This window comes from Myodes glareolus, chromosome 5 (genome assembly GCF_982192425.1).
Source record: "Myodes glareolus chromosome 5, mMyoGla1.1, whole genome shotgun sequence".
NCBI classification, from domain to species: Eukaryota; Metazoa; Chordata; class Mammalia; order Rodentia; family Cricetidae; genus Myodes; species Myodes glareolus.
The window spans coordinates 114,256,135-114,283,105 of NC_142030.1; the positions used below are offsets into that span (position 1 = coordinate 114,256,135).

A 26,971-nucleotide genomic window follows, 5' to 3' on the forward strand; every position below is an offset into this window, starting at 1 on the left:
GACTTACGCCTTCAGTTCTATATAATAGAAACAGAAGGAATATTGCCAAACTCCTTGTATGAGGTCATAGTTACCCTGACACCCAAACCACACAAAGACACAACTAAGAAAGAAAATCACAGACCAATCTCCCTCATGAACACTGATGCTAAAATACTGGCAAACTGAATCCAAGGACACATAAAAAAATTATCCACCATGGCCAAGTATGCTTCATCCCAGAGATGTAAGGATGGTTCAACATATGGAAATCAGCCAATGTAATCCACCATTTCAACAAACTGAAAGAAAAAAAAATCACATGATCATCTCACTAGACGCTGAAAAAGTCTTCCACAAAATCTTTCATGATAAAGATCATAGAGAGAGCAGGAATACAAGGACACACCTAAATACAATAAGGGCAATACACAGCAAGACAACAGTCAACATCAAACTAAATGGAGAGAAACTCAAAACGATTCCACTGGAATCAGGAACAAGATATGGCTGTCCACTATCTCATACCTATTCAATATAGTACTTAAAGTTCTAGCTAAAGCAATAAGACAACAAAAGGAGATCAAGGGGATACAAACTGGAAAAGAAGAAGTCAAACTTTCACTATTTGCTGATGATATGATAGTATACATAAGTGACCCCAAAAATTCTACCAGGTAACTTCTACAACTCATAAACACCTTTATTAACTGTGGAAGGATACAAGATTAACTCAAAAAAATCAGTAGCCTTCTTATATACAGATGATAAATTGGTTGAGAAAGAAATCAGAAAAAAAAATCACCCTTTACAACAGCCACAAATAACATAAAATATCTTGGGATAATTCTACCAAACAAGTGAAGGACCTGTTTAACAAGAAGTTTAAATCTTTGAAGAAAGAAATTGAAGAAGACACCAGAAAAATATAAAGATCTCCCATGCTCTTGGATAGGCAGAATTAACACAGTTAAAATGGCAATCTTACCAAAAGCAATCTACAGATTCAATGCAATGCTCAGCAAAATTCTTCACAGACCTCAAAAGAACCATGTTCAACTTCATATGGAAAAACAAAAATCCAGAATGGCTAAAACAGTCCTATACAATAAAGTAAATTCTGGAGGGATCACTATCCCTGACTTCAAACTCTACTACAGAGCTACAGTACTGAAAACAGCCTGGTATTGGCATAACAACAGACACGTGGACCAATGGAATTGAATTGAAGACCCTGACATTAATCCACACATCTATGAACACCTGATTTTTTACAAAGAAACCCAGCATTATTCAATGGAAAAAGGAAAGCATCTTCAATAAATGGTGCTGTGAAAACTGGATGTGAACATGTAGAAGATTGCAAATAGATCCATATCTATTGCCTTGCAAAAAACAAGTCTAAGTTGATCTAAGACCGCAGCATAAATCCAGTTACATTGAAGTTGACAGAAGAGAAAGTGGGAAGTGCACTGGAATAGGAGACCACTTCCTAAATATAACACCAGCAGCACAGACACTGAGAACAATCAATAAGTGGGACCTCCTGAAACTGAAAAGCTTCTATAAGGCAAGACAATTTTGTCAATAGGACAAAATGACAGCCTACAGAATAGGAAAAGATCTTTATCAGCCCCACATATAAATATATAAAGAACTCAAGAAACTAGACATCAAAATACAAAATAATCAAATTAAAAATGGGGTACAGAGTTAAACAGAGAATTCTCAACAGAGGAATCTCAAATGGCCGAAGGACATTTAAGGAATTGCTCAACATCCTTAATCTTCAGGGAAATGCAAATCAAAACGATTGAGATATCATCTTATACCTGTCAGAATGACTAAGATTAAAAAACACTGAGGGCCACTTATGCTGAAGAGGATGTGGAGTAAGGGGTAGTGCAGACTTCTACAGCCACTTTGGAAATCAGTTTTGCGGTTTCTCAGAAAATTGGGAATCAACCTACTTCAAGACTCAGTGATACCACTCTTAGGCATACACCCAAAAGACACAAAATCATACCACAAAGACACTTCCTCAATTATGTTCATAGCAGTAATATTTGTAATAGTCAGAACCTGGAAACAACCCACATGACCCTCAACTGAAGAATGGATAAATAAAAATGTGGTATATTTACACAATGAAGTATTACTCAGCTGTAAAAAATGACATTATGAAATTTGCAGGCAAATGGATGGAACTAGAAAAAAAAACACCCTGAGTGAGGTAACCCAGACACAGAAAGACAAACACAGTGTGCACTCACTCATAAGTGGGTATTAGATGTAAAGCAAAGGACAACCAGACTATACTCCACAGTTCCAGAGAATAGAAAATAAGACCCTAAGAGGGTTATATGATTGCCCTGTGAAGGCGAATTAGATGAGATCTCCTGAGAAAACTGAGGGTGGGGGGACAGTACAGGGGAGGGGATGGGGGATGAGAACATGAGGGAAGGGGATGGTCGAGTTGGGTGAGGGGCAGCGTGGAAAAGTAATGAAAGAGGCATCTTGATAGAAGGAACCATTACAGGGTTAGGGAGAAACCCAATGCTAGGGAAATCTCCAGAAATTCACAAGGATGACCTCAGCTAAGACTCCTAGCAATAGTGGAGAGGGAGCCTGAACTGGTCTTCCCCTGTCATCAGATTAGTGACCACCCTAATTGTCATCATAGAGCCTTCATCCAGTAACTGATGGAAGCTGATGCAGATCTACAGCCAAGGACCAGGTCGAGCTCCAGGATTCCAGTCGAAGAGAGGAAGGAGGGAGTATATGAGCAAGGTGGGCAGGTCAAGATCATGACAGGGAAATCTACAGAACTCCTGAACTCTAGACAGACAGCTGTGGAGCCTCCTCGGGCCCAAACTAGACCCTCTGCCTGTGGGAGACAGTTGTGTAGCTTGGTCTACCTGAGGGACCCCTGACAGTGGAACCAGTGCATGTATCCCTGAGCTGGCTTTTTGGAACCCATTCCTATGGTGGGATGCCTTGCTCAACTTTGATGCAGGGGAGAGGGACTTGGTCCTGCCTCAACTTAATGTGTCAGGCTTTGCTGACTCCCTATCGGAGGCAGAAGTGGACGGGGGTAATTTAAGGAGGAAGTGGGGAGAACAGGGGTGGAGGGGTGGGAGGTAAAATTGTGGTTAGAACGTAAAATGAAATTAAATAAACAAAGAATTTTTTAAAAGTATAAGGCAGAAGCTATGTAGACCATAATTCTCACTATTTTATTTTGCAAATGCCAAGAAAAAGAGAAAATATTTATTGTGTTCAGAAATTAGGATTTCTGCTGGTTTCCAGAATATGCTTTACTATCACAGCATTGCTTTCATTTTAAAAGTTTTATATATATATATATATGGTGTCTTGTGTGCATATATGTATTCCTGGTGAGCACTGGATTCCTTGGCACTGGAGCTACAGATGAGAACTATCAGGTGAGTGTTGAGAACAGAACCTGAGTCCTCTGCAAGATCAGCAAGCACACTGACCACCGAGCCATTCCTGCAGCCCCACATTATATTGTTTTAGTAGTAAGACACCCCAAAAGCTACCTGAGAAAGAATAAGACCATGTGCCCACCTCAGCTCTTTCCAGAGAACCCACTAAAGCAGCAATAAACAGTAGGCTTATTTGTCTGTCTGTTTTGGAGACAGAGTCTTACACTGTAGCTTATGCTGGCCTGAAATTCACTTCATAGCCCAGGCTGGCCTCAAAGTCATGCTTATTATCCTGCCTCAGCTTCCCAAGAGCTGGGTTTCTAGATAAGAGCCATTAGGCCCAGCTAACAGCCTCCAACCCCCACCTTTTTAAGAGAACAAAAAGAAAATCAAAGGAAAAGCAACAGCATCTTGAAAGCTGGAGATCAGAATGACAAGTGGCAAGACTAGACACAGGATGTTGAATGGCAACAGAGAAACTAGAAAAGGCAGGACTGTACAACACAAACCCCAAAGGCTTCTGGGATGGAGCTAGGCCAGGTGAAAGGATTCCAAATTTTCACTGATGATAAACAAACAAGGACACTGCAGGATGCCGCACAATGGGACCATTACCAACCCAGAAAATCGAATGACACACTGATATATACTACAGCATGCAGGGACCTTGAGAACGTTATGCTATGTGATGGAAGCAGACGCCGGAGGGATACATCACATTTTCTATCAGTCAGCAAGACACACACAGGTTAGCAGTAGCCAGGGTCTGGGGCAATAAGAAATACTGACTAAAGTGCACGGTATCCTTTGAGGAGACAAACATGTTTTGGCATTAGATGGCTAAACAACATCACAATATGATAAATGCCTTCAAATTGTTGACTCTCAAATAGCCAAATTTGCCAGGCGACAGATGACAGAGACCTGTGATAACAGTTCTTAGAAAGCTGAGGCAGAAGTGCAAGAGTCTAGATTGGTGTGCACAGTGACAGGGTGTCTTAAACAAACCAATACCTCAGTTATTTATAAGAGTTTCAGTTGACTTTTTAAAAACTGACATAACAACAAAAAACAGTTAAATTTTAGTGGTATCCTGCTGGCAGAAGGCAAACTTTCTAGAAAGGACTGACATACCTAGAACATCTCTGTAGACACTGAATGCAGACTCCACTCTAACAGTGGGGCATGCAGCCATTTCCCAGACAGAAGCCTAGGTCACTTCTCTGGGGCTTTGGATAAATTAGAGAGAAAAGACCTACAGATACTGACCACTGTAGATAGAAGTTTCTGTCCTGCCTGGTCCCACAGCTTTTCAGTCCCAAAGAAACATAAAGAGGATTAAATTAATTAAAAACTGTTTAGCCTATTAGCTCAGACTTATTATTAACTAGCTCTTACAACTTAAATTAACCCATAATTCTTATCTATGTTTAGCCATGTGGCTTGGTACCTTTTCTCAGTACATTATTTCCATCTTGTTTCCTCTGCATCTGGGTGACAACTGCATACTAAACCTTTCTTCTTCCCAGAATGCTCCTAGTCTGATCATCCCATCTATACTTCCTGCCTAGCTACTGGCCAAACAGTGTTTTAGTAAACCAGTATGAGTGATAAATTTTCACAGGGTACAAATGCATTATCCCACAACACTTCCCCTTTTTTCCTTTCAAAACAAGAACTCTGAATCTAATCTCCTTTGTTTAGCTTTCTTCCTGACCATTATAACAACTTGCAACCAACACTCTAAACAAAAACAAGCATCCAGCTTTTGGGACTGTTGGTGTAGTTTTCTAGGCTACTTTCTGCTGATTTGGGGTGCTGATAACCTTATGGGGACCTAAAGAAAACTTAGGATTATGGTCAAGTCTTGACTGGAGTATTCTGTGAGCCTGGATAATCTTAGCCAGAAGTCTTGAAGCTGTTCTTGATGTAGAACTCAGAGAAAACTGCAACAGAGGTGCACTGAAACACTGGATCATCTGGGTCATCTGTTCCCATTGGAGAATTTTCAGGGGGGTTTCCTTGATCAAACAGTGGGTATCATTTGTAAACAGAGACTGCACTTTCATTTCCTGGTTGCCCAGACCCAAATAATCACACAAAAACTATATTAATTACAACACTGTTTGGCCAACAGCTCAGGCATATTTCTAGCTAGCCCTTATATCTTATACTAACTCATATCTATTAATCTGTGTATAGTCATGAGGCTATGGCTTATTGGTAAGGTTCTGGCATCTTTTTCCTTTGGCAGCTACATGGCATCTCTTTGACTCCACCTACTCTCTATATCTCTGCTTGAATTTCCCTCCTGGTTTTACTCTGCTAAGTCATTGGCCAAAACAGCTTTATTGATCAACCAATAAAAACAACAAATATACACAAGGACATCCCATATCAGACTCCAAGCACCCCTAAGACATGGCCAAACCATCACCCTACAGAGGGCTCTATCCATGGACACAGAACTCTCCACCCAGTACGATATGAAAACACAGGCAAGGGCCAACAGACATGCAGGGAAGCCTCCAACACAAAACACAATACCATCCTCTCCAAAGAAACAAACACATACATGAAGGAGTAATTCTGGTGGAACAAAAGATGATCCAACATTCACAGCACAGGTAAAGATAAGATACACCTCCAAGAAACTCAGAGGAAAATCATTAAAAAGAGAATAAAGAGAAGGGTATAGGGGTCCTTGAGACCAAGCCAGATTTGGTCATTCACTGGAAGGCCTCAAAGTCCTCAGCATACAGCAACAGAGGATTTATTACAGGGAAAAATTAATGGGCAAAATTGCAGAGGAAAAAAGACATCAGAGTGAAGGACAGAATGAAGTGGGTGCAGTATCAGAAATGTCACCCAAAGGAGCCACATGGGACCAATTGATCACCCCAGTCATGAGCTGTGTCTCTTCAGTGACAATATCAAACACTTGACCTAGATTTGCATACTCAGTTGCTTCTATTTCTATTCAAAGCTTCATAAAATACCCATGTGATTACACTGGCATGGCCATCTCAGACATAAATGTAAACACGCACATCTCTCCTGCTCCACACACACACCTTACTTCCTGGTATCTCAGCATTCAATTTAGTAACTATTTATTCCTCAATCCAATTTTTATCCCTGTTCTCAGTAGAGTCTGAATATTCTTACAGCATCATCTTACACACATGTGCACACACACACACACATACACACACAAATCAGATAAACACATAGACAGATATATACATATCCACACATTCATTCCTCTTTTTCTGGGTATCCCCAAGTCTTTTACTTTACTCTTTCATATTTACACTTCAACAATGATTTTCCCAAATTGATTATTTACATAGCTGATGATGTCATCTTTCAAATCTCGCCTCCATTGTTCGCAGATGAATGTACATAAGTATAAACAACTCTCCTGTATGCCAGGCTGATAATGGTACCTCAGACCTGCAGGTCCTACCATTCTGCTTATTGCTACCCTTTGATTCTCCTGCAAGTCTTGAGTGCACCTGTGAGTGCATGGTACTTCCTAGAGCCTATGAAAAGATAACCTTAATGCTGGTCCAGCAGTCTTATTTTCTTTAAGAAAGGAGAGTAATTTAACTTAACAGAGTCAAGATTTCAAGCCCCATTACCCTAATGGAAGCTTAGGAGAACACTAAAAACAAGACTGATGGATTGTCAACCACAAAATGCTTTGTACTTAGATTTCAAATCCAACGTCCATTTCTTCAGTACTAAAGTAAATTAGTGGTTGAGATTCCTGGTGGGCCTATTTTAAAATAGAAGATACATCATCTTGACTCCAGGTAAACAAATACCTGCCACTTACCTCAAAAGAACTAACTTCAAGCTCTTCAAACTTTCCTGACAGAGATGTTCCTGCACAGTTAACCAACATGTCCACAGGACCCAGCTTCTCTTGTGCCTGGAAGAACAGTCCAGAACATTACATACTGTTTCAAACAATAGATGACAGAATGGAAGAGTCACTGTGTAGAAAAACGAGGTCAATAAATAAAATCCACCGAACCACTGAACCTACAGAAAAAGTTGCTAGCTCCAAGTCACAAAGCAAAATGTAAGAAGTACTCAGAAGTCAAGGACCAAACTGGAATCACCCGAATAGCCTCTTACCTGTTTTATGACATTCTCCACTTGGTTATAGTCTTGAGACACATCGACTGAGATACAAAGAACCACCTGTATAAAAAAAGGAAAACGAGGGAAGGGTTCAGGGCCTGCCTGGAGGCTCATCAGTAAAGTGGCTTGCCACCAAGTCTGATGACTTGAGTCCTATTCCTGGGACCCACATGGTAGAAAGGGAGAACTGACACCTTCGAGTTATTCTCTCTCTCTCTCTCTCTCTCTCTCTCTCTCTCTCTCTGTGTGTGTGTGTGTGTGTGTCTGTCTGTCTGTCTCTCTCTCTCTCTGTGTCTGTCTGTCTGTCTCTCCCCCCTCTTGTTCTCATACAAAATAAGTGTAAAAAAATAATATTGGAGATAGAGGGGTTAAAACTTATGTTTTTTTGTGACTTATGTTTTTCTGTCTTGTTGGCAGAGGCTGCTTATTCGTTCCCAGTTTCCCAGACCCAAAATAATCACATAGAAACTGTATTAATTAAATCACTGCTTAGCCTATTAGCTCTAGCTTCTTATTTGCTAGCTTTTACATCTTAAATTAACCTATTTCCATCATTTTATATTTTACCATGATGTTCATGGCCTACTGGCAAGGTTCCAGCTGACAGCTCATGTCTTTCTCTTCGGGCGGCTCCATGGCTTCTCCCTGACTCTGCCTACTCTCTGCCTATATATCTCTTTCAGCCTGGCTAAATTCTGTTAAGCCATTGGCTGAAAGCAGCTTCTTTATTAACCAATGGCAATAAAACATATTTACAACATACATCACCTCCCCTTTCTGTCTAAATTAAAAGGAAGATTTTAACTTTAACATAGCAAGATTACATATAATAAAACAGGTATCAAGCAAGAATTACAGTTACAATATTTACATCTACTTTATCTTTTATCGTAACTAAGGAAAACTATAACTGTCTATTCTTCAACTCCATCAAAGACCCCAGAAGGATATAATATTACCTAAGTTAACAGAAGTGCATTATAAGCAACTTCTAAAACTCTAGAATTGACAGAGACATTTTGCTGCCTGGACAGTCACCCAAAGTTCTTCTGTATCGTTAGAGCGTCCATGTTCAGCCTACAGGTCCACAGTATCTGGCAGACTTTTCCATGAAGCAGTAAATTCCAAAGACAGTTCTGCCTATATTAGCAGCTTGTCAGTCACGCTCTTCTGTGTTCTGCGGAATGTCTTGCAGACTCTTTCATTAAGCAGGAACCCTGAAGGACTGTCTCAACTTTAGGCAAGTTCAGCAGTCATTTTTCTGTGGGACCTACATGTCCAGTTCATACAGCATAACATGAAGCAGTCCAGGCAAGAGCAGATTCTTGTCCAAATGGTTAACCCACTCCATCCATAAGGAGACTCTTCAATGCCTGCCTTCCTCTGCTCTGCCAGGAGCAGACGTGTCTCATTGTCATGAAAAGCCCTAAGTTCTTAAAACATTTTAAATGCCATCTTCTGAAGGTCTCTGAAAGATCTGAAGAATACCTACCTAACTGAAATATATCTCTATATAGCTAAAAAAACCTAACATGACTACAAGCTTGACTATTACAGGTTATCTATTAACTTATATTTCTTAACTATACATTACATTTTTAAAATGTGCTGCACAAACAAAATACCTTAATCAAGAACAGAAATAAACATACAAAAATTGACCTAAAATTTGCATCAATAGACCAAGATCCATACCAAAGCAAATCTTTAAACCCCCCTTTAAATGGAAACAAATTCTTATAAACAATACTTGCTTCCTGCTTTATGTTGGGCAAAGTAATTTTTGGGGGTGTTCACAGTGATCTTAAAGGGGGGTCTTGGTCAACCACATCACATTAATCTGGAAGGAATCCATAGGTTCTCATCATCTGTAGAAACAAAAAAACTTCTTTTCCAAAGCAACAAATCCTCAGACTCAAATTTTGAAATCAAGATACCTTTAAAGTATATATGTTGGTTTATTTTAGCAGACCATACAATGAAATGTCTCTCTGTACTTAGCTCCTTCCCAGTCAAAAAATTCAAAGAAAGTACCATAATATATATAACCCAGACTCTTTGCATATATTCCATTTTTAAGTGGCTTGTTTTTCTTACTCTATTACTTTTTCTTAAAAGTTTATTATTTATGTTATTATCTTTATTCCTTTAATCTATGACTGTTTGTCTTTTACAACTGTCCAGTCTCTTTTTCCTCTCTCTCAAGCCTAGGTACATTTATCCAACACTCTGACCCATTTAGAGGTCTTTTCCATCTGGATTTGTCTTTATTATGTGTCTGTAATCCTTTTCCAATTAGAACCACTTCTTAAAATGCAAAGCGGCATGGCTAGGACTAAGGCTGCTTAGACTTTTGGCTCCACACAATCCAACATGGTGGAGGCATGTTCCCTGCCTCTGAGAGCCATGCACATTGCCCCATTTTCAAGCACACAGCCGATCTATGTTGCCACTAAGCAAGTTGTAGCACTCTGCTCACAAACCTCATTAAAATGCTCTGTAGCTGGACCTCCCGAAAGAGTCAGAGCTATTTGTGCTGGCAAACCAGGAAGCCATAGTTTTTAAAGATGCCACACAGTTTTACTGCAACTCTCGTAAAGGAACCATGGCACCAATGTAGGCAGAGTGGTATCAATTACTTTCTTCCCAATCCCGAGTGGGCACATGAGCATCCAGACATGAAGTGGGTGTTGGGCGTCAGCCCTAAGTATTTCAGACCACATTGGCATGCCAATTTGTTGGTGAAGGCTGCTTGGTCATTCCCAGCTGCCTGGAACTGAAACAACCACACAGAAACTATACTGTTTGCAATACTGCTTGGCCAATAGCCTAAGCGTATTTCTAGCTAGCTCTTATATCCCAAACTAACCCATCTCCATTAATCTATGTATCACCACACGGTCATGGCCTACCAGCAAAGTTCCAGTAGGCGGCTCATACCTTTAATCCTAGCACTTGGAAGGCAGAGGCAAGCAGATCTCTGTGAGTTCAAGGACAGCCTGATCTACAGAGTGAATTCCAGGGCAGCCAAAGATACACTGAGAAACCCCGTCTCAAAAAAACAAAAATTAAAAATAAAAATAAAAGAAATAGCATTTAAAATAAAGCCACATAAAGATGGAAAATATACAGAGAGTCTGGACACTGTATGTTACTGTGTTGTCTTTGAAAGGTTTGATGACCAAGGAAGGAGCAAAGGCTGCTAAAAGACATTTGATTATAATTGCTGCTGGATTAATCCAACATATATATTCTGAAAATGCCTTGACTTCAGAATTTAAGCCAAAAGATATGTTACTTTGGAGAAGAGATTTTGCTTTTGTTTTCACAGGAAATGAGAGGCTGTGGATTCATTCTGGGTTAAGAAAAACCAGGTTTGATCAAGGAAGACCCCCTGAAGAATCTCCAATGGGAACAAATGGCCTAGATGATCCAACATTTCAGAGGACCTCTGTTGGAGTGTCCTCTGAGTTCTACATCCGGAACAGCTTCAAGATTGCTGGCTGAGATGATCAAGCTTCACAGAAAATTCTAGTCAGGACTTGACCATAATCCTAAATTTTCTTTAGGTACCCACAAAATTATCAGCACCCCCAATCATCAGGAAGTAGCCTAGAAAACTATGCCCACATTCTCCCCCCAAAATGGATTATGGATGTTTATCTTTGTTTAGAGTATTAATTACAAGTTGTTACAGAGAATGATCAGGAGCTGGGAAGTGGTGGTGCACGCCTTTAATCCCAGCACTCAGGAGGCAGAGGCAGGCAGATCTCTGTGAGTTTGAGGCCAGTCTGGTGTACAAGAGCTAGTTCCAGGATAGCACCAAAGCTACAGAGAAACCCTGTCTTGAAAAAAACCAGAGAGAGAGAGAGAGAGAGAGAGAGAGAGAGAGAGAGAGAGAGAGAGAGAGAGAGAATATGATCAGGAAGAAAGCTAAGCAAAGTAAATTAGATTCAGAGTTCTTGTTTTGGAAAAAAAGGGGGGGGGGTGCTGTGGAATAATGGTCTTTTACCCTGTAAAGATCTCTCACATATATTGGTTTAATAAAATGCTGAGTGGCCAATAGCCAGGCAGGAAGTATGGGGGGGACAACCAGGACAGGAGAATTCTGGGAAGAGGAAAGGCTCAGTCTGCAATAGTCACACAGACACAGAGGAAGCAAGAGGAGAATGCCTTACTGATAAAAGGTACCAAGCTAACACGTGGCTAACACAGACAAGAATTATGAGTTACTTTAAGATGTAAGAGTTAATAAGAAGCCCGAGCTAATAGGCCAACCTGTTTGTAATTAATGTAGACCTCTGTGTATTTCTTTAGTACTGAATGGCTGCAGGATCAGGCGGGATAGAAACCTCTGTCAACAGGGTCTGGGTTGCATAGTGTGAGCTAGTCTTAACCTCAGCATATAGCCCAACATTGCTTGGACCTCACAGCAATCCTCCTCTTTCAGCCTTTCAAATACTGAGATTACAAAGCTAGAAGGGCACACCAAAATGCTTGGTCTATCAAAACTGTTTGTAAAAGATATTTTTTAAAATAAAACCAACTGTTTCCAATAATAAAGGTCAAATCTGGACATAAAATCTCAGTGTCTGAAATCTCCTGTCAGTGCCATTAATGGAAAAACACATCTATGAAATAATACGCTGGTATGGGGTTGTGGCAAGAGAGATGGTGATGGGCGCCACAGCAAACAGGCAGGCATTTGGGAAGTCCGGTACTAAATTTGTATCCCTGGTGCCATGTTAAAGGCTTGGTCTGTGTTGTCATTGGCAGGTGGCAGAACTTTTAAAAGGCAGGCCCTAACAGAAAGAACTTAGACCACTGAGGTGTGCCCTTGAAGGGTGGAGAGGATGTTGAGGACCATCTCCTCCATTCCCAGCCATTAAGAGATGAGCAACTTTGCTTTTTTGCCTTGTTGTACACCCCAAAGCAATAGTCATTTTTGAGCATGTGCACAAGGAGAACACAGTGTAAAACTGCCCTGGCAGCAACAAACAAACACGAAAATGTGGAAGCATCTTAAATAGTCATCTATTACGAACAGATAAGTAAAAGTGGCTTGTGCATACAATTACGTATTATATGACAATAACAATACATTCGAGTGAGGGTGGGTATAATGATGCATGCCTAGCATTATATCTAGTTAGGAGGCAGAGATTGGAGAATCATTTGAGCCTTGGGATTTGAGCCTATCCTGGACAGCATAGCCAAAGAAAGAGCCGTCTCAAAAAAAAGAAGGTAACTCATGAGCTATTTTATCCAGCAGCACAGATGAATTTTAAAAATAATATAGCACGAAGAAATATAGTTGCGTAACACTGCATAAAAATGTTACACTATCATATCAATCTAGTAAACTATAAAGTTTATTGGTTCCTGCCTAGAAGAAGTAGGGCAGGAATGGGGAGTGACTGCTAACAGTGGAACGGAGACATCAGTGTTGGGAACATTCCAAAACTCATTGTGGGTATAGTTGCACAACTCTGTATGAAAACTCAGGAAACGTGTGTCTTAAACACTGCAGCTGCACACTGTGTGAATCGTCTCATGAAGGCAGGCTAAGAAAACAAGAACCATTGCAAAGTTCTAAAAGATACAGAACTTTAAATTATAAGTATATAAAAATATACCTACATACATATGTGCACTGTTTAGGGGTTGAGGTGGCTGGTTGTCAAAATGCTAGTTATGCAAGAGTAAGGCCTTGAGTCCTGGATCCTCAGCCCCCATGGAGTCTCAGTGCTGGGGATGTAAAGACAACCAAGCAGGGGCTTGCTGGCCAGGCAGTCTAGTGATTTCATGTGCTCCAGACTTACCGAAAGACCCTTAAACACTATTTGGGGACACACACACTACCATAGATGACAAAATTTTAAAGAAAAGCAAAGAGTGAACAACATCAAAGCCGAGTTTCAAGTGGTCTCTAAGAGGAAGAGGCTGGCTGGAATTGGGCACAAGGCTGGGGAGAAGGGGTCAGAAACTCCATTCTATCCCACTTCTTTAAACTAGATGATGGCTGTGCAGTAGTTACCCTGTCACTGAGCTACACATTAAGATATACATTGCAGTGCACATCATTTTGGTACCCCAAATTGCACAACTAATTTTTTCATATGTCCTTTCCACCTAAGTAGTTGTTCAAGTTTTTTAATCATTTGGTTTCTATACTAACCCAAATCCTAGTCATTGTAAATAATTTTACTTCTTTAAAAGGCAGCCTAAAATGTATTTTAATTGGGAAAGTCAAAAAAGCCTTCAGTGATCTACTTGTAAAAGAAGCACCCTTTCTCCCCTTTAGACAACTATCAATCAGGATAGAAAATGAATCCTAAGGTTCCACCTTACCTGTTTATCATTAATAGAGTGCTTTTCAATTTCTTTCTTCGCCTGCAGCAGCTTGTCCTAAAAGCAATACAGAAAAAATTATGCTGTCCGCATTTGCTAAAAAGGAAAGAAAAGGTAACTGTTGGAACAGATACTATAACCCAGAGTAGCTAATGATGGGCTTGAGAAAGAAAGGAAAAATGTGACACTATGGGTAAGTCACAGCAAGTTTTTAAATTCATCGCAGAGATGAGAGAAAAGTAAATGAACTCATTAATTCATTAATGAGTTAATCCGGATTAACAGCACCATGTCGATGGTCGGTCCAGGGCTGCTAACAGCAGTTGGCAGGGACACAGGGACACAGAGAGCAGAGACACGGCAACACAATGTTCCGGAAGTTAAGGGTGTGTGACGGCTTATGTACAGTATTTTCCTCCTCACCTTAAGAACAGAGTAAGAAGCAATTACTTTTTTAAAGGACTGGATAATGCACGTCTGGGTACTTTCAAAAATACGCCTTAAACTTACAGAGTTACTCAGAACATTGTGAAGTTTTTCTAAGTCCTCTATTTTGTTTTGTTATTTTCAAAAAAAAAAAAAAAAAACAGACCTGAGATTACAGAACCTTTATTTTTCACAGATTTAAAAATAATTTGAGAGCTGGAACAGAACAAAGGGGGAAGGTCCCAGCACACAGGAAGCCCTGGGTTTAATCCCCAGCAAGGCTACCAAACCTGGAGTAACACAGGAGCAGAGGATGTAGAGGTCGGCCAATCAGAAGTCGGATGCGCCCACACCTGCTAGTGTGCACAAGAGACTGTCTCATGAAGGGGTGGGGGAGGCATCTTCAAGGGACAAGAAAAGTTTACAAACACGAATGTCACGACAAAATCATACATTCCTATTGAATGCTGGGGACTGATTACAGACAGTACATACTACCTGGAAAGATTATATACAAAACTAAACAACATCTTCATGTCAGAAAGTTCTCCATATATTCAGTCAAACATGGCCCTTGTGAGCTACCACTACCTGAGGTACTGGCCTTCCACCCGCTAGCTGGGGTACTGGTCTCCCATCCGCTACTTTGCTGCTCTCATGCTAAATCATAGCCTTGCTAAAACTCATCAAGTGGCATTTCACTACACCCATGTTTCCATTCATGTTAGGGGACTTTAAAGTGTGTATAACCAAGCCGAGCCACTTTTTTGTTTTTAAAAAGAAACTTGTTATTTTAGCCTAATTCTGGGTCATTAGTTTCATGTATTTTCTCCAGAGATCCGGCCTGGCTAGGCTTCCCCACTAGGCCTTCTCAACTAAGCACCCTACCTAGGCAGCTAACCGCCCAGGCAGAGGCACACAGCTCATTTTCTTTCTCTTCTCTCTCCCTGAAGGGTCTCCTGTAGGCCAGGTTAGCCTCTAATTAGCTGTCTAGATGAAGGTGACCTTGAACTTCTGATCCTTCTGCCTAGTGCTAGGGTCATAGGCAAGCACTTCATGCTGAGTTCTACCTGGAGTTGACTCACACACCCCAGGGAAGCATTCAGCCAACCAGGCATGCAAGTGCCAAGCCCCTCCTTTCATTTCCATGTTCAACAGAATTGTCTAGGTCTTCTATAAGCCACGCAGAGCAGCGACCTTAGAGCCATGTCACTGCCCCATCCCCAGACCCCGAAGAGGAACAGAAGGGTTTCAGTCACTGCTTTGGCAAGATTACTGACCTCCAATATAAAGAAAAACAGCCCCCTGAATTGGTTAGACACAGGAAAAACTACATTGTATACATATTGGGAGGGATGAAACTCCCCTGCAGCATGCCTATCATGTCATAGGCAAATTACAGAGAGAAATGATAGGTAAGCACCCATATACCACCTTCTAAGCTGCCACCGCCAGCACATCTGTTTGCCTTCTGCCAGATGTGCTCTCTTACAATGCCTTCATTCTCCCCTCAAGTTCAGGACTACCTAGAATGATAGTGCCTGGGATGTCAACGGCAGTAATAAGTGCCTGCTGAGCTGACCCAACTTCAGCAGAGAAGTCCTTGGCCTCAAAACAAGAAAGAACCAATAGTGCCGAAGTCACACCTTAGATCAGGGAGGAAGGCATCCCAGCACAGGTGCGAGCACCAAGACAGTCTCTTGAACTTACTGCATTAGTAAGTTAGTCATTAGGACCCCATGCCACTTACCTCATTTCGTGCAACCAGAGTTATAAATGCTCCTTGTTTGAAGCACTCGATAGCAATGCACTTTCCGATGCCACTGGAACCTCCTGTGACCTACAAAGAACACCGTGAGACCATCTTAGCACCTGCGCAAAGTCTACTTAAAACATCTGCGATGGGTGTAGTTCAGCTGCAGGTCTCGTGTTCATGAGGCCCTGGGTTTGAGCTCCAGGTAACATATAACACGTAACCTAATTAGGGGTTTTAAAAACTCATGTACAAGCTGGACGTGGTGGCACTCACCCACAAGCCTAGTACTCAGTATTCACAGGTGATCATGAGTTAAGGTTGACACCGCTCACATGGGCATTTTTAAGATACTAGGACTATGTGAGGTCCTGTCTTAGAAACAAAACAAACCACAAGATCTGTAAGAACTACAACCTGTTCATACCAGATTTATCATTTGGAATAGTGCAAGAAGGAAGGATTATACTTCAGCAAAGCCTCCTGCTTTGACTGTTTCCAGTGCTGAGCTACAAACCGCCCATCTAGAATTATTTGAGGTCACCAAGAGAAACGTGCCCTACAATTATAGCTAAGAAAGAATGCGTTAGTGCTGCTGATTATAAATGCAAACGAATCTCATTTCCTCACTGTGCATCAACACAAGACTAGGTCTATGAAAACATGTTACAGGGCAAAGGCCAGTTGTAGAGCTCGCTTGCCTAACACGGAAAGGCCCTGGGCTCGATCCTAGCAAAGATGCACACACTCATATTGCATTGTCAATGTTGAAAAACTAAAAGGCTTCACAATACTTCATTTAAAACACTCCATCAAGGCCAGGCAGAGCGTTGGTGGCGCACGCCTTTAATCCTAGTACTATGGAGGCAGGGGCAGGCAGATCTCTCTGAATTCAAGCCATTCTGGTCTATATACTGTCCAGAACAGCAGGGATATATAGTGAGAGCATGTCTCAAAAACAAAACAAAGCTCCCTCTGGCAAAACGTAGTCATCCGTTTGGATTACTGTGAATATTTTACTATTCTGAAGCTATGCGGAAGAGTATTTCCCACACTATAATGTTCATACTGTCATGAAACCCTCCGAGCATAGATACGGATCTCGGTGTACTTGAGAATACCTCATGTCTCTTTAGCCTCACCTTGATTCTAATGGACAGATTTACTTGGTAGATAATTAACCAAATGTCTATTGAGGATTACTATAAAAACATACCTGTTGCCTTGGCTAAACGTTGTCTTTGAGGCGGCTTTTGATATCAGGATATTTTATGAGCTGTTTTGGTTTATTAAATTTCAGTCTTCGTGGCACTTGGCAGGGCCTCTAAAATGTCCTCACATGCGTTACAATGCTTTAGCTGCTCAGCATCCCTCTGTCACACATCACCCCTCCTGTCCCCGCAGAACTCAGTTTGGACGTCCCTACGTTTGGGAAGATTTTCCTGAACACACCATTCAGCTCTCCTGGTTTGTCACCACGTACCTTTCATAGCTATCTGGATACGTCTTGGCTTCCTGGCTGGGCTATCAGATCCTTGTGGATGAATCCCAAACCAGTTCATCTCATTCAGCACTGGCAATGCCAGTCCCTCACACAAGCAGGTAATAAAGAAATACTTTCCTTAATTTGCAGAATGTTCTCTAATGCCATTCCCATGAAAAAAAAAATACCTATTTATTGTTCAGTAAATTGATGGAAGTGGAAATGAAGTTACCAGGAAAACCTTTATGCTCCAAAGTATTGTGTAAATATCAGCCAGGAGATTCAGCAAACAGATGGTGTCGATTCGCTTTAAAGAAAACGAGAAGATCCATATCCATATCTTACAAAGCTATCCATAACAGGAGTAAGAACTAGGTTTTAGACCAGCGTGCATAAAAAACGATGTTCTAGCCAAGCCAGTTACTTCTTGACTGACCCGTGAGAATGCAGTTAGGCTAATTCTAGACTGTGATGTTCTGGATGCTATGAGACCTATCGGAGCTTTCACAATGGCTGAGAAAATGTTAAATGTCGTTGTCTGACAATTGCTAAATAGAAGCGGGCGGAGGGCACTAAGGGTGACAGTTGAATTTTCCTTCCTTACATTTCCTCTTACCGATCACTGCGACTCCCATTCAAAAGATCCCTTCTCTCTAACCGCACACACAGCTCTCATTACGGGCATTATGAGCTCACCGGCTGCTGGGAGCACTACTCTCAGTCATCCAAAAATGACTGAATGAATGAACTCTGAAACAAGCACCAAAGGGCGAGAAGGCTGGCACAGCCTCACTGCAGTGACCAGAGCAGCAGCCTATGAGAACTGTCCTACAAATTAAGTACAAGTTGTTCACACTGACACACAGGGGGACAGTGCAGGGTACAGCTGTTCACGCTGACACACAGGTGGACAATACAAGGTACAGCTGTTCACACTGACACACAGGTGGACAATACAGGGTACGGCTGTTCACGTTGACACACAGGGGGACAGTGCAGGGTATGGCTGTTCACACTGACACACAGGCAGACAGTGCAGAGTACGGCTGTTCACACTGACACACAGGTGGACAATACAGGGTACGGCTGTTCACGTTGACACACAGGGGGACAGTGCAGGGTATGGCTGTTCACACTGACACACAGGCAGACAGTGCAGAGTACGGCTGTTCACACTGACACACAGGTGGACAATACAGGGTACGGCTGTTCACGTTGACACACAGGGGGACAGTGCAGGGTATGGCTGTTCACACTGACACACAGGCAGACAGTGCAGAGTACGGCTGTTCACGCTGACACACAGGGGGACAGTGCAGGGTACGACTGTTCACACTGACACACAGGTGGACAGTGCAGGGTACAGCTGTTCACGCTGACACACAGGTGGACAGTGCAAGGTACGGCTGTTCACGCTGACACACAGGTGGACAGTGCAGGGTACGGCTGTTCATGCTGACACACAGGCGGACAGTGCAGGGTATGGCTTCCTCTCCTGATAATACGTCTCAACTAAATCACATTTTACTATTTTCAGTTTATTACAAAAAGACAGATGGTGACGTCATATGCATAATTCATGCCATGCCACATAATTTATAGTGATATACGTACATTCGTATATAGATATATATAATTTGTTGTACTAAAATAGGATGCTGAATAAGATTTTATTGTCTATTGAAACAGCCATTACCTAACCCGTGAAAGTGATGGGCAATGGGGACAGAAGGACAATATCAAAGTTAGTTAAAAGTACCTTGTAAATGTTGGGTCAAAAGTTTCATTCTGACTTTGGCTCGTCTTCCTTGTCCCTAGCTGAGCTACTCTTTGCAAGTACAAGTTGTAAGATAATTCAGTTTGGTATGGATGTAGGCACACCTGTGCAGAGGTCAAAGGTCAATGCCTGATATTTCTTCACACACCTCCCACCTTAACTTTTGAGACAGGGTTCTCACTGAACCTGAAGCCCACGTGTGTGTACCGGCAAGCTGATCAGTGGCCTCCAGGGCTCCACAGGTCTTGGCCCCAGTGCTGTGACCTCCTGGTGCTGGGGACTTTAACTGAGCCATTTCCCTGGCCCTTAAATTCAACCTCTTTAGCCATGAATTTGAAGCAGTTCTCTTGTGAATGTAAAACTTCAAAACTTGGCATGATTATAAAGTCTGGCTTTCTCCTTTTAATAACTTCTTCCACATCGTGCACAGCAGCAGCCGGGAAAAACTAATAATTTTACAAAGGATAAATGAATGGAAACACATGTTGTCACCCACAAACCTGTGTATGGGATAAAGCACACTAAAATAAATAGCCACCATATCAGTGGAGTGAGAACTCACTTGGCTACATTCACATAAGCCATCTATGGGCACTCAGGGGATGCATGGTGCCAGTTTAGAAACTCTCTGCCCTTATTCACAACTCCTTGCCTCAGTGTGCCTCAGATTTTGCGGTCCATACAAGACATGGCCAGGATTGAAGCCCTCAACTTGGGGGGGAGAGCATAGCTAAGCCTGCACATTAGAAATGTGCGAGCTTCCGGCCAGAAACAAACGAAACTACTCATGTATGTCTCCTTCCATATTAAGGCCCTAATAACTAAGCTGGTTAGCTCATCCTTCCGACTCCGGAAAGACGGTAAAGGATTACACCGGAGCAGCAATCAGCAAGGCTCCCGCGGCTGAGCTCAGAGACAAGTCTGCTGGCCCAAGCTGCCAGGCCACCCTCAGAAGTGTCACTTCCTAGAACCCTCTGGCTCTTGGTCACCTGCACAAGCAACCCTCCAGTCTCAGCTACCTGGGCCAGTCCCAGAGGCCTGGACCCTTCCTTGCTGCGGGCTCCCTAGGACTCCCTGGAAGTGGCTGCTCCCACTCGGATTCGCGCCCTTATCCTACCAGCCACCGACCGCTGTGTCCTTGGCAAAGTTTCTCAGTCTCTCTGTGGACTGACTCATCGGGAGAACTGAAGACCCAAACAGTTCCGCTGATGAGCGAGCAGCACAGAGCCCCAGAGCCCTGGGAACTCGGCGGGCGCCTTCTCCGTGGCACTGCTCTGCAGCCCAGAGAGGAGCCTGGCGCTGCCGTGGGCGGGTTCCTGAGGCCAGGAAGGGCAGGGCAGTGCCGGGGTGGCGGCGGCAGGTGAGCCATCCCACTCGACTACACCTTCCAAGGACCGTGGCCTCGGTGGCCCAAGTCCGCCAAGCAGCCCCGAGCAAGAGCAACAGGAGGCCACTCACCACTACGTGCGCACCGGGCAGCGCGAGGGGCTTGGGGCTGATGAGCGGCGACACCATGTAGAGGAGCAGCACGAAGGCCACGAGGCCGGCGGCCGCCAGCAGCAGCATCTCTCGGCCAAACGACCACAGGCAGATCACGCGCACTAGCACCCGGAGTGTTTGGGTTTGCGGGCGAGGGCGGGACGGCGGCGAGGGGAAGAGGAGGAGCCGGGGCGGGGCGGGGCGGCCTCCGCCGTCGGACTGGCTTCTGGGTCCGCGCCCCCCCAGCGTCGGGACTCGGCTGCGCAGGCTCCGTGTGGGTACCGTGGGCCCTCCCGCCAACGTCGTGGGAGGTTTGCAAACGGCGGCTTTCGGATCTCCGGATCTTGTTTCGTGCCAAAGTCCCGCGATTCCACTCTGAAATCCGAGGTTCCAGTTCGTATATTCCTGGAGCACTGAGAAAATGGTCAGGGTTTACTTTCGCTGTGCGCCTTGACTTGGGATAGCGCTGACTGTATTTCACTGAGGACTGTGTTCACCTTGTTACCAAGGCAGATGCAATTGAAAACAAGCCGTGGTGGCGGAGATTTAATTCGCGTACCAGAACATACGATTCACCGATTTAAAGTGGTTTTAGTATAGAGAGTGTCTAACTATCGCCACAATTTGTCAACCGCCTCACAACTCCTGTAGTCATTAGCAGTTACACCCGCCCCATTTTTCTTAAATCGTGCCCAGTCATAGGCAATCACAAAGCTGTCTCTGGATTTGCCTATTAATACAAATGGAGTTCTAAAAATATGCCATTTGTTGTGCTTGTTTCTTTGACTTAGCATAAAGCTTAAAAGCTTCTTCCTTAGTATGTCTAACAGAATTTAATCTCTTTTTACTGCCGGTAGTGTCCTACTGTAGGCTGGATCACATTTTTTTTTCATTCACCTTTTGCTCACCACGCCCCCTCCCAAAACAAACTTACAAACAAACAACCCTGCTCCTGCGCTCAACAGGGCAGGGCTCTGGCTATGAAGCCTGAAGATATGTGACCACCCTGCGGCCCACATGAGAGAAGACTCCTGGAGGTTGTCCTCTGGCCTCCACTAGTGTGCTGTGGCACTCACTACCACCCTCACACCCACTGAATTAATTTAGTAAACTCTACGGCAGAGTGTAACTTCATATACAGCACGTGAGTGAATGTTTGCGTGTGGGTGTGCGGGCACATTTTTGTTCCTCTTGTGTTGAGACCCGGGTCAATTGCTGGCTCCATGCAAGCCTTCTTAAGTTCCGAGTTCCAGACTTTCCCACCCTACACTCCAAGACTTCTTATCCTCTGTATTACTAAAATCTTTCCACTGGATACTTCTTTTTGGGGAAGGGGGTAATGTACGTATTCTTGTTTCCTTACTTTGTTTTTAAAGAGAAATACAGTTGTGTTTACAAACAGCGAAAGGAATTGATCTTTTTCTCTCATTGATCTCAGTGCCCAGTATTAACCTGATAGAATTGAGGACACAGTAGTCCCCTGAACTTCTAGGGTACCCAACCCTTCGACCGAAGGGAAGTTTGCTGGACAACCTCCAGAGCTCCAGATAGCTGTTACACTTGTGGTTATGTTTATCACAGGGTCAGGACACAGAGCAGAATCAGCCAGGCAGAGTACAGGGCAGTCTGGATACTGAAGCACAAAGCTGCTGTTGTAGTTCCTGGCTAGGTGTATTGCTGTAACCAGCCTCCCTTGGAGACCCAGAAAGACTCCAAAGGGAACCTGCCAGCCCAAGGCTAGGTATGTTCTGCCAGGTACCTTTGGTCATGACAGAGCCAGAATCCAGCAATGAGCCCCTATCCTTTGACTCTTCTGTTGTCGCTATTGTTTTGTTTTTCTGAGAGAGGAGTCCGATGCTAGCAATGTGCTTAGAGTGTAACCAACCATGGAAACTCACCTGCACTTCCATAGCCAGACTTTTGACTGGGACCTCACCATTAGCCATGACTGAAAGATGTCAATGTGGTGGAACTCCCTCTTCAAGCAAACTGGCAGGGCGTGACCCAAAATTAGGCTCTTGCTATATCCAGTTATCCATCATGACCTCATGGCCAAAATAACAGGCAGGATTATACCACTTTGGGTTGACAGGGTCCCACCAGACTGTTCTGGGGCTTAGAACATACTTGAAAAAATGTCACATCAGTTTTTGGTATGGTATTCAATGAAAGGATTTTTAAAATAGATTTTTAATTAAAATATATCACTTTCCTCTTCCCTTTTATCCCTCCAGCCCCTCTCAAGTCCCTTCCCCCCAGTTCCTTCCACGTTCCCCCTCTCGGATTAATAGCTTCTTCTCTGATTATTAGTTATATATTATGTATTCACAACTTGCTGAGGCTATTTTTGTTTGTGGGTATGTGGTTTCAAGCCTATTTTGAATTGGACAACTAACTGGGGTGGGAGGTCCTTCTCTGGGACCCTCTTTCAGCAGTCACTAGTTGCCTGTAGTTCTTTGTCCAGGGTGGGGATGACCCCTAAGAGGTCCCCACTTCCTCACTGGCATGCCTATCAACACTGCCATTGTCCAGGTCTTGTTTATGCAGTCCTTCCTATGCTAGACTGTTTCACAGCACACTTCCTTATAATCTTCCTGACCCCTCTCCCATGATGCTCCCTGGTGTTGCAGGAGCTGTGATATAGATGTATCGATTGGGATGGGCTCCCCATGGTATTGGTCTCTACATTGTGTCCAGTGTATTTTCTGTGGCGGCCTCCATTTGCTGTAAAGAGAGGCTTATTGTCTGCTTACCACAAGGAGGAAGAGCCTCTGGGACTTAATCTGTGTTTAGAACAGATTGCAAAAGGGAACATAATCACTTGACTCTGGGAAAAGCTGAGAAGCATAGCCCTACCTGGATCGACTTCCATTACAGGACAGTATGCATCTCTTTGGGCTCATTCCAGGTCTTATTTGCCTGGTAATAATTCACAGCTCCTCAAAGTCTCCGTCCCTCCCCTCCCCTCCCTGGGGCTAGTGGGCAACCACATCCCTGGGCCTGGCTCCCATGCTGACAGGTTGATGCTCTACCCTGTGCACTTTCTTTACCTTTTGTCAGTTTATTGCACTGGAAAGTCAGAGAACAGAGAGGAAACATCCCTGGTCCCTAAGGTCCTTTCACTTTCTAAAACCAGAGAATGGTCTTCCCTTGTCCTGGCATCTAATATAATTAACCTAAGAAAATAATGAAATACTCAGTGTCTAAATATATTAAGTTCTGGGGCATCAGGTCAGATCCCAGAACCGAATAATGATGACATGTATAAGGAGCTGCAGTTTAGCTATCAGTCTACCAAGAATGATGCCTTGTTTTAGATGCCAAATGAAGGTATTGATAGCTAGATATACTCCTTGTCTTTGACAGCAAACATCCCTCCTCCCTCCATATTCCTGATGGCTTCTCTTCTTAGGTATTTTGAAATCCAGGTATGATTTGTATTGTCCTCAAATTTCACCATTTGAATTATATGAAAAGTAAAATAAACATGGTCGGATTCTAGACCCAATTACAGAGGGTGAGCGGCGGTGAACATGGGCACTTACTCTTAAATTCAAGAACAATTTTAAAAATCCTACATGACTTCTTAGTTTCAATGAGTCCTAAACTGCCCTGCTTTGCACACAGCCTGCAGGTTCTTTTCTGAAAGACAGGACAGAAATGGGTATGGGTCGTGACTCCATGAATCTGGCCTAGAGAAGCCTCAGGCACAAGCCAGGCTGGGCTTGCGCTGTGCATACTTCCAGTCTAGAAGGAGCTGCACGACCCATCCAGGCTGAGGGAGCAGGTCAGAGTCCAGCTTTGGCACAAGATTAAATGAGACAATAGAAAAACAGTCAGCATATATTTTAAGACAATGTTTTTGAAACATTTAAAAATTTTGGAAAACAAAAGACAAAACTAATAAAAATTGTCTTAAAATGGACTAGGAAAGGGAGAAAGAAGCTCTTAAGGGGCGACGTTCCCGTTGCCTCTACCCAGACACATGTTACTGCCTCATTCTCATAGCTTCTTCTGATGTTAAAAATAAAAATTCACTTTATATTCATCATGATGTCTAGAACAAAGCAACAAGAACAATAACATGTTGACAAGAATGAAGAGACTAGAACTCTCACGCATTGCTGGCTGGAATGTGAAATGATGTCGCTACTGTGTGACAGCTTAGAGTATCGTCGAAAGGTTGAACACGGAATCACCAAGTGACCCACAAGATGTACTGCTGGGAATGGACGTGGAACAGCTGAAACAGGAACTCAGATGGCTGCCTACACATCAGTGTTGACAACAGAGCTAGAGAAGCTCCAAAAGTCTAGTAACAAATGACAGACAAACCAGTTATTCCCAGAGTGGAATATTAATGAGTCTTAGAAGAGAATGAAATTCCGAGCTCTGCCAGTTTGATGAATCCTGAAAACATCGTGCTTGCTGAAGCAAGCTGGACATCAAGGACCAAATACACAAGTGGTCTCAGGTGTCTGGCTCATTTCATTTTGCAAGATGCAGACAAATTCATAAAAAAAAAACAAACAGTGAAATAAAGGTGACCAGGAGCTGAGAGTGGCAGGGGGCAATGAGAAAGTCCGAGACAAGATTAATCCTGAGGGCTGAACACTGCTGAATGTTCTTAAGGCCACTGAATCACACACTTTCAAATGACTGCAAAGGTAAATTCCATGACATATTCTTTTTACCATAATAAAAAAGAACATAAACAATTCTTCATGAAATTTAGAAACAGAGAACAAAACAAATCAATTCATTTTATTACTCAGAGATAGCTGCCATTACATTTTGGTCCAAGACTTTCCTCATGACATTTTCTAGAAATAACTTCACAATATTTGTTTGGTAGGGTTTATTAAAATAATTGTTGTTTTTCTCTGTGTATTTTTCTTTCCCCATATGAAGGCAGCCAGGCTGTTATGCTCCCTTGCCTCATATAAACAGACAAAGAATAATTGTCTAGAAAGTACTCTCCTGTCTCTTAGCTCTCTCTTGCCTCAGCTATCACTGAAGAGATTAAGCTAAGTGGCTTCCAGAGCAGTAAGAGAGAAGGAACTTTGCAGGCAGAAATGGGGACATGGGTCTCCTCTCACAAAAGTATTGGTTGTCTAATGGCTGGAGTCACCACTCTCTACTTCAGCTGCTATATTCCTGCACTTAGAGGCTAATCCTCAGAGGAACTGGTAGGAGCATGACTCTGGGGAAGTACTGAGTGCACTCCTTGGCAAGTATTTTTCTTAATGTATTATGCATGTGTTTGCAATGTGCAAGGGCACAGGCACACAAGTGAATGCCATAGTAAGTGTCTTCCCCTACCACTATCTGCCTGATTGCTTTGAAGCAAGGTCTCTCATTATAGGAAAGCTATAGATTTTGCCTAGTTTGGCTGACTGGCAAACTCCCAGAATCCACCTTGCTTTGCCTCTTAAGGTTGGGGTTACAGGCATATGCAGCCATGCCTAGTTTACTTAAGTGGTTACTGGGGATTGAAACTAAGATCTCAATACTTGCATGGCAAGCATTCTTAGCCACTGAGCCACCCAGTAAAGGTATCCCTGGCTGGCCCCAAACTCACTATGTAGAGCAAACTGGCCTCTACCTCCCAAGTGCAGGGATTAAGTGTGAGCAAATTACACAGCTCAGCAAGATTTATTCTCTACTCATGGCACAGTGAAGGAACGCTGAACTTCATCTGAGCATCTACATAATTTAAATGTTGGCAATGTATTCAAAGGGATGGAGGTTTCTCTTAACACTGCCTGTTGGAATTGGTAGAATATTTTCAGGGAGTAGAGGTCTAACAAGGCTAACAACTCTTCTTCAGCATAACAGACCTGGATTTAGTGATCACATGTAACTATAAATTCTGCCCCTATGTCATTTGAAAATTGGAACCTGCATTTCCCACAGAAGTGTTTAAAACTTATGGAAGGTTCAGTTAACAGCTATAGAAAAAGAAGTCAAAAGTTAATTCTCTGTACCCTACTGAAGACTAGAGCAGAAATCTGGGGAAACTAGTATTTTCCTCCGTGTGCATGTTTACATACCCCTTTGTGGATTGACGGCTGCTGAAACAGGAGTGCTGTACATGCATTGTGCTTGTGTCTTTATTATTC

At 42.9% G+C, this 26,971-nt stretch overlaps 1 protein-coding gene across 3 annotated transcripts in view; it reads right to left on the bottom strand.

Moving 5' to 3' along the window:
* The window catches only part of Kdsr (3-ketodihydrosphingosine reductase), a 51,591-nt gene extending 30,570 nt beyond the window's left edge, over positions 1-21,021 (bottom strand). For 2 of the 3 annotated variants that reach the window (XM_087906628.1, XM_087906627.1), the window contains exons 1-5: positions 20,488-20,754; positions 16,108-16,197; positions 13,932-13,988; positions 7,575-7,640; positions 7,270-7,365 (exon numbers count right to left, since the gene is read on the bottom strand). In XM_087906628.1, the coding sequence (XP_087762754.1) occupies positions 7,270-7,365; positions 7,575-7,640; positions 13,932-13,988; positions 16,108-16,197; positions 20,488-20,739 (561 nt within the window). In that variant the 5' untranslated portion in view covers positions 20,740-20,754. Of the gene's footprint in view, positions 1-7,269; positions 7,366-7,574; positions 7,641-13,931; positions 13,989-16,107; positions 16,198-20,487; positions 20,755-20,828 lie in introns of those variants that run through there. The other variant, XM_087906629.1, reaches the window with a different exon arrangement.
* Positions 21,022-26,971: the final 5,950 nt, after the last annotated feature.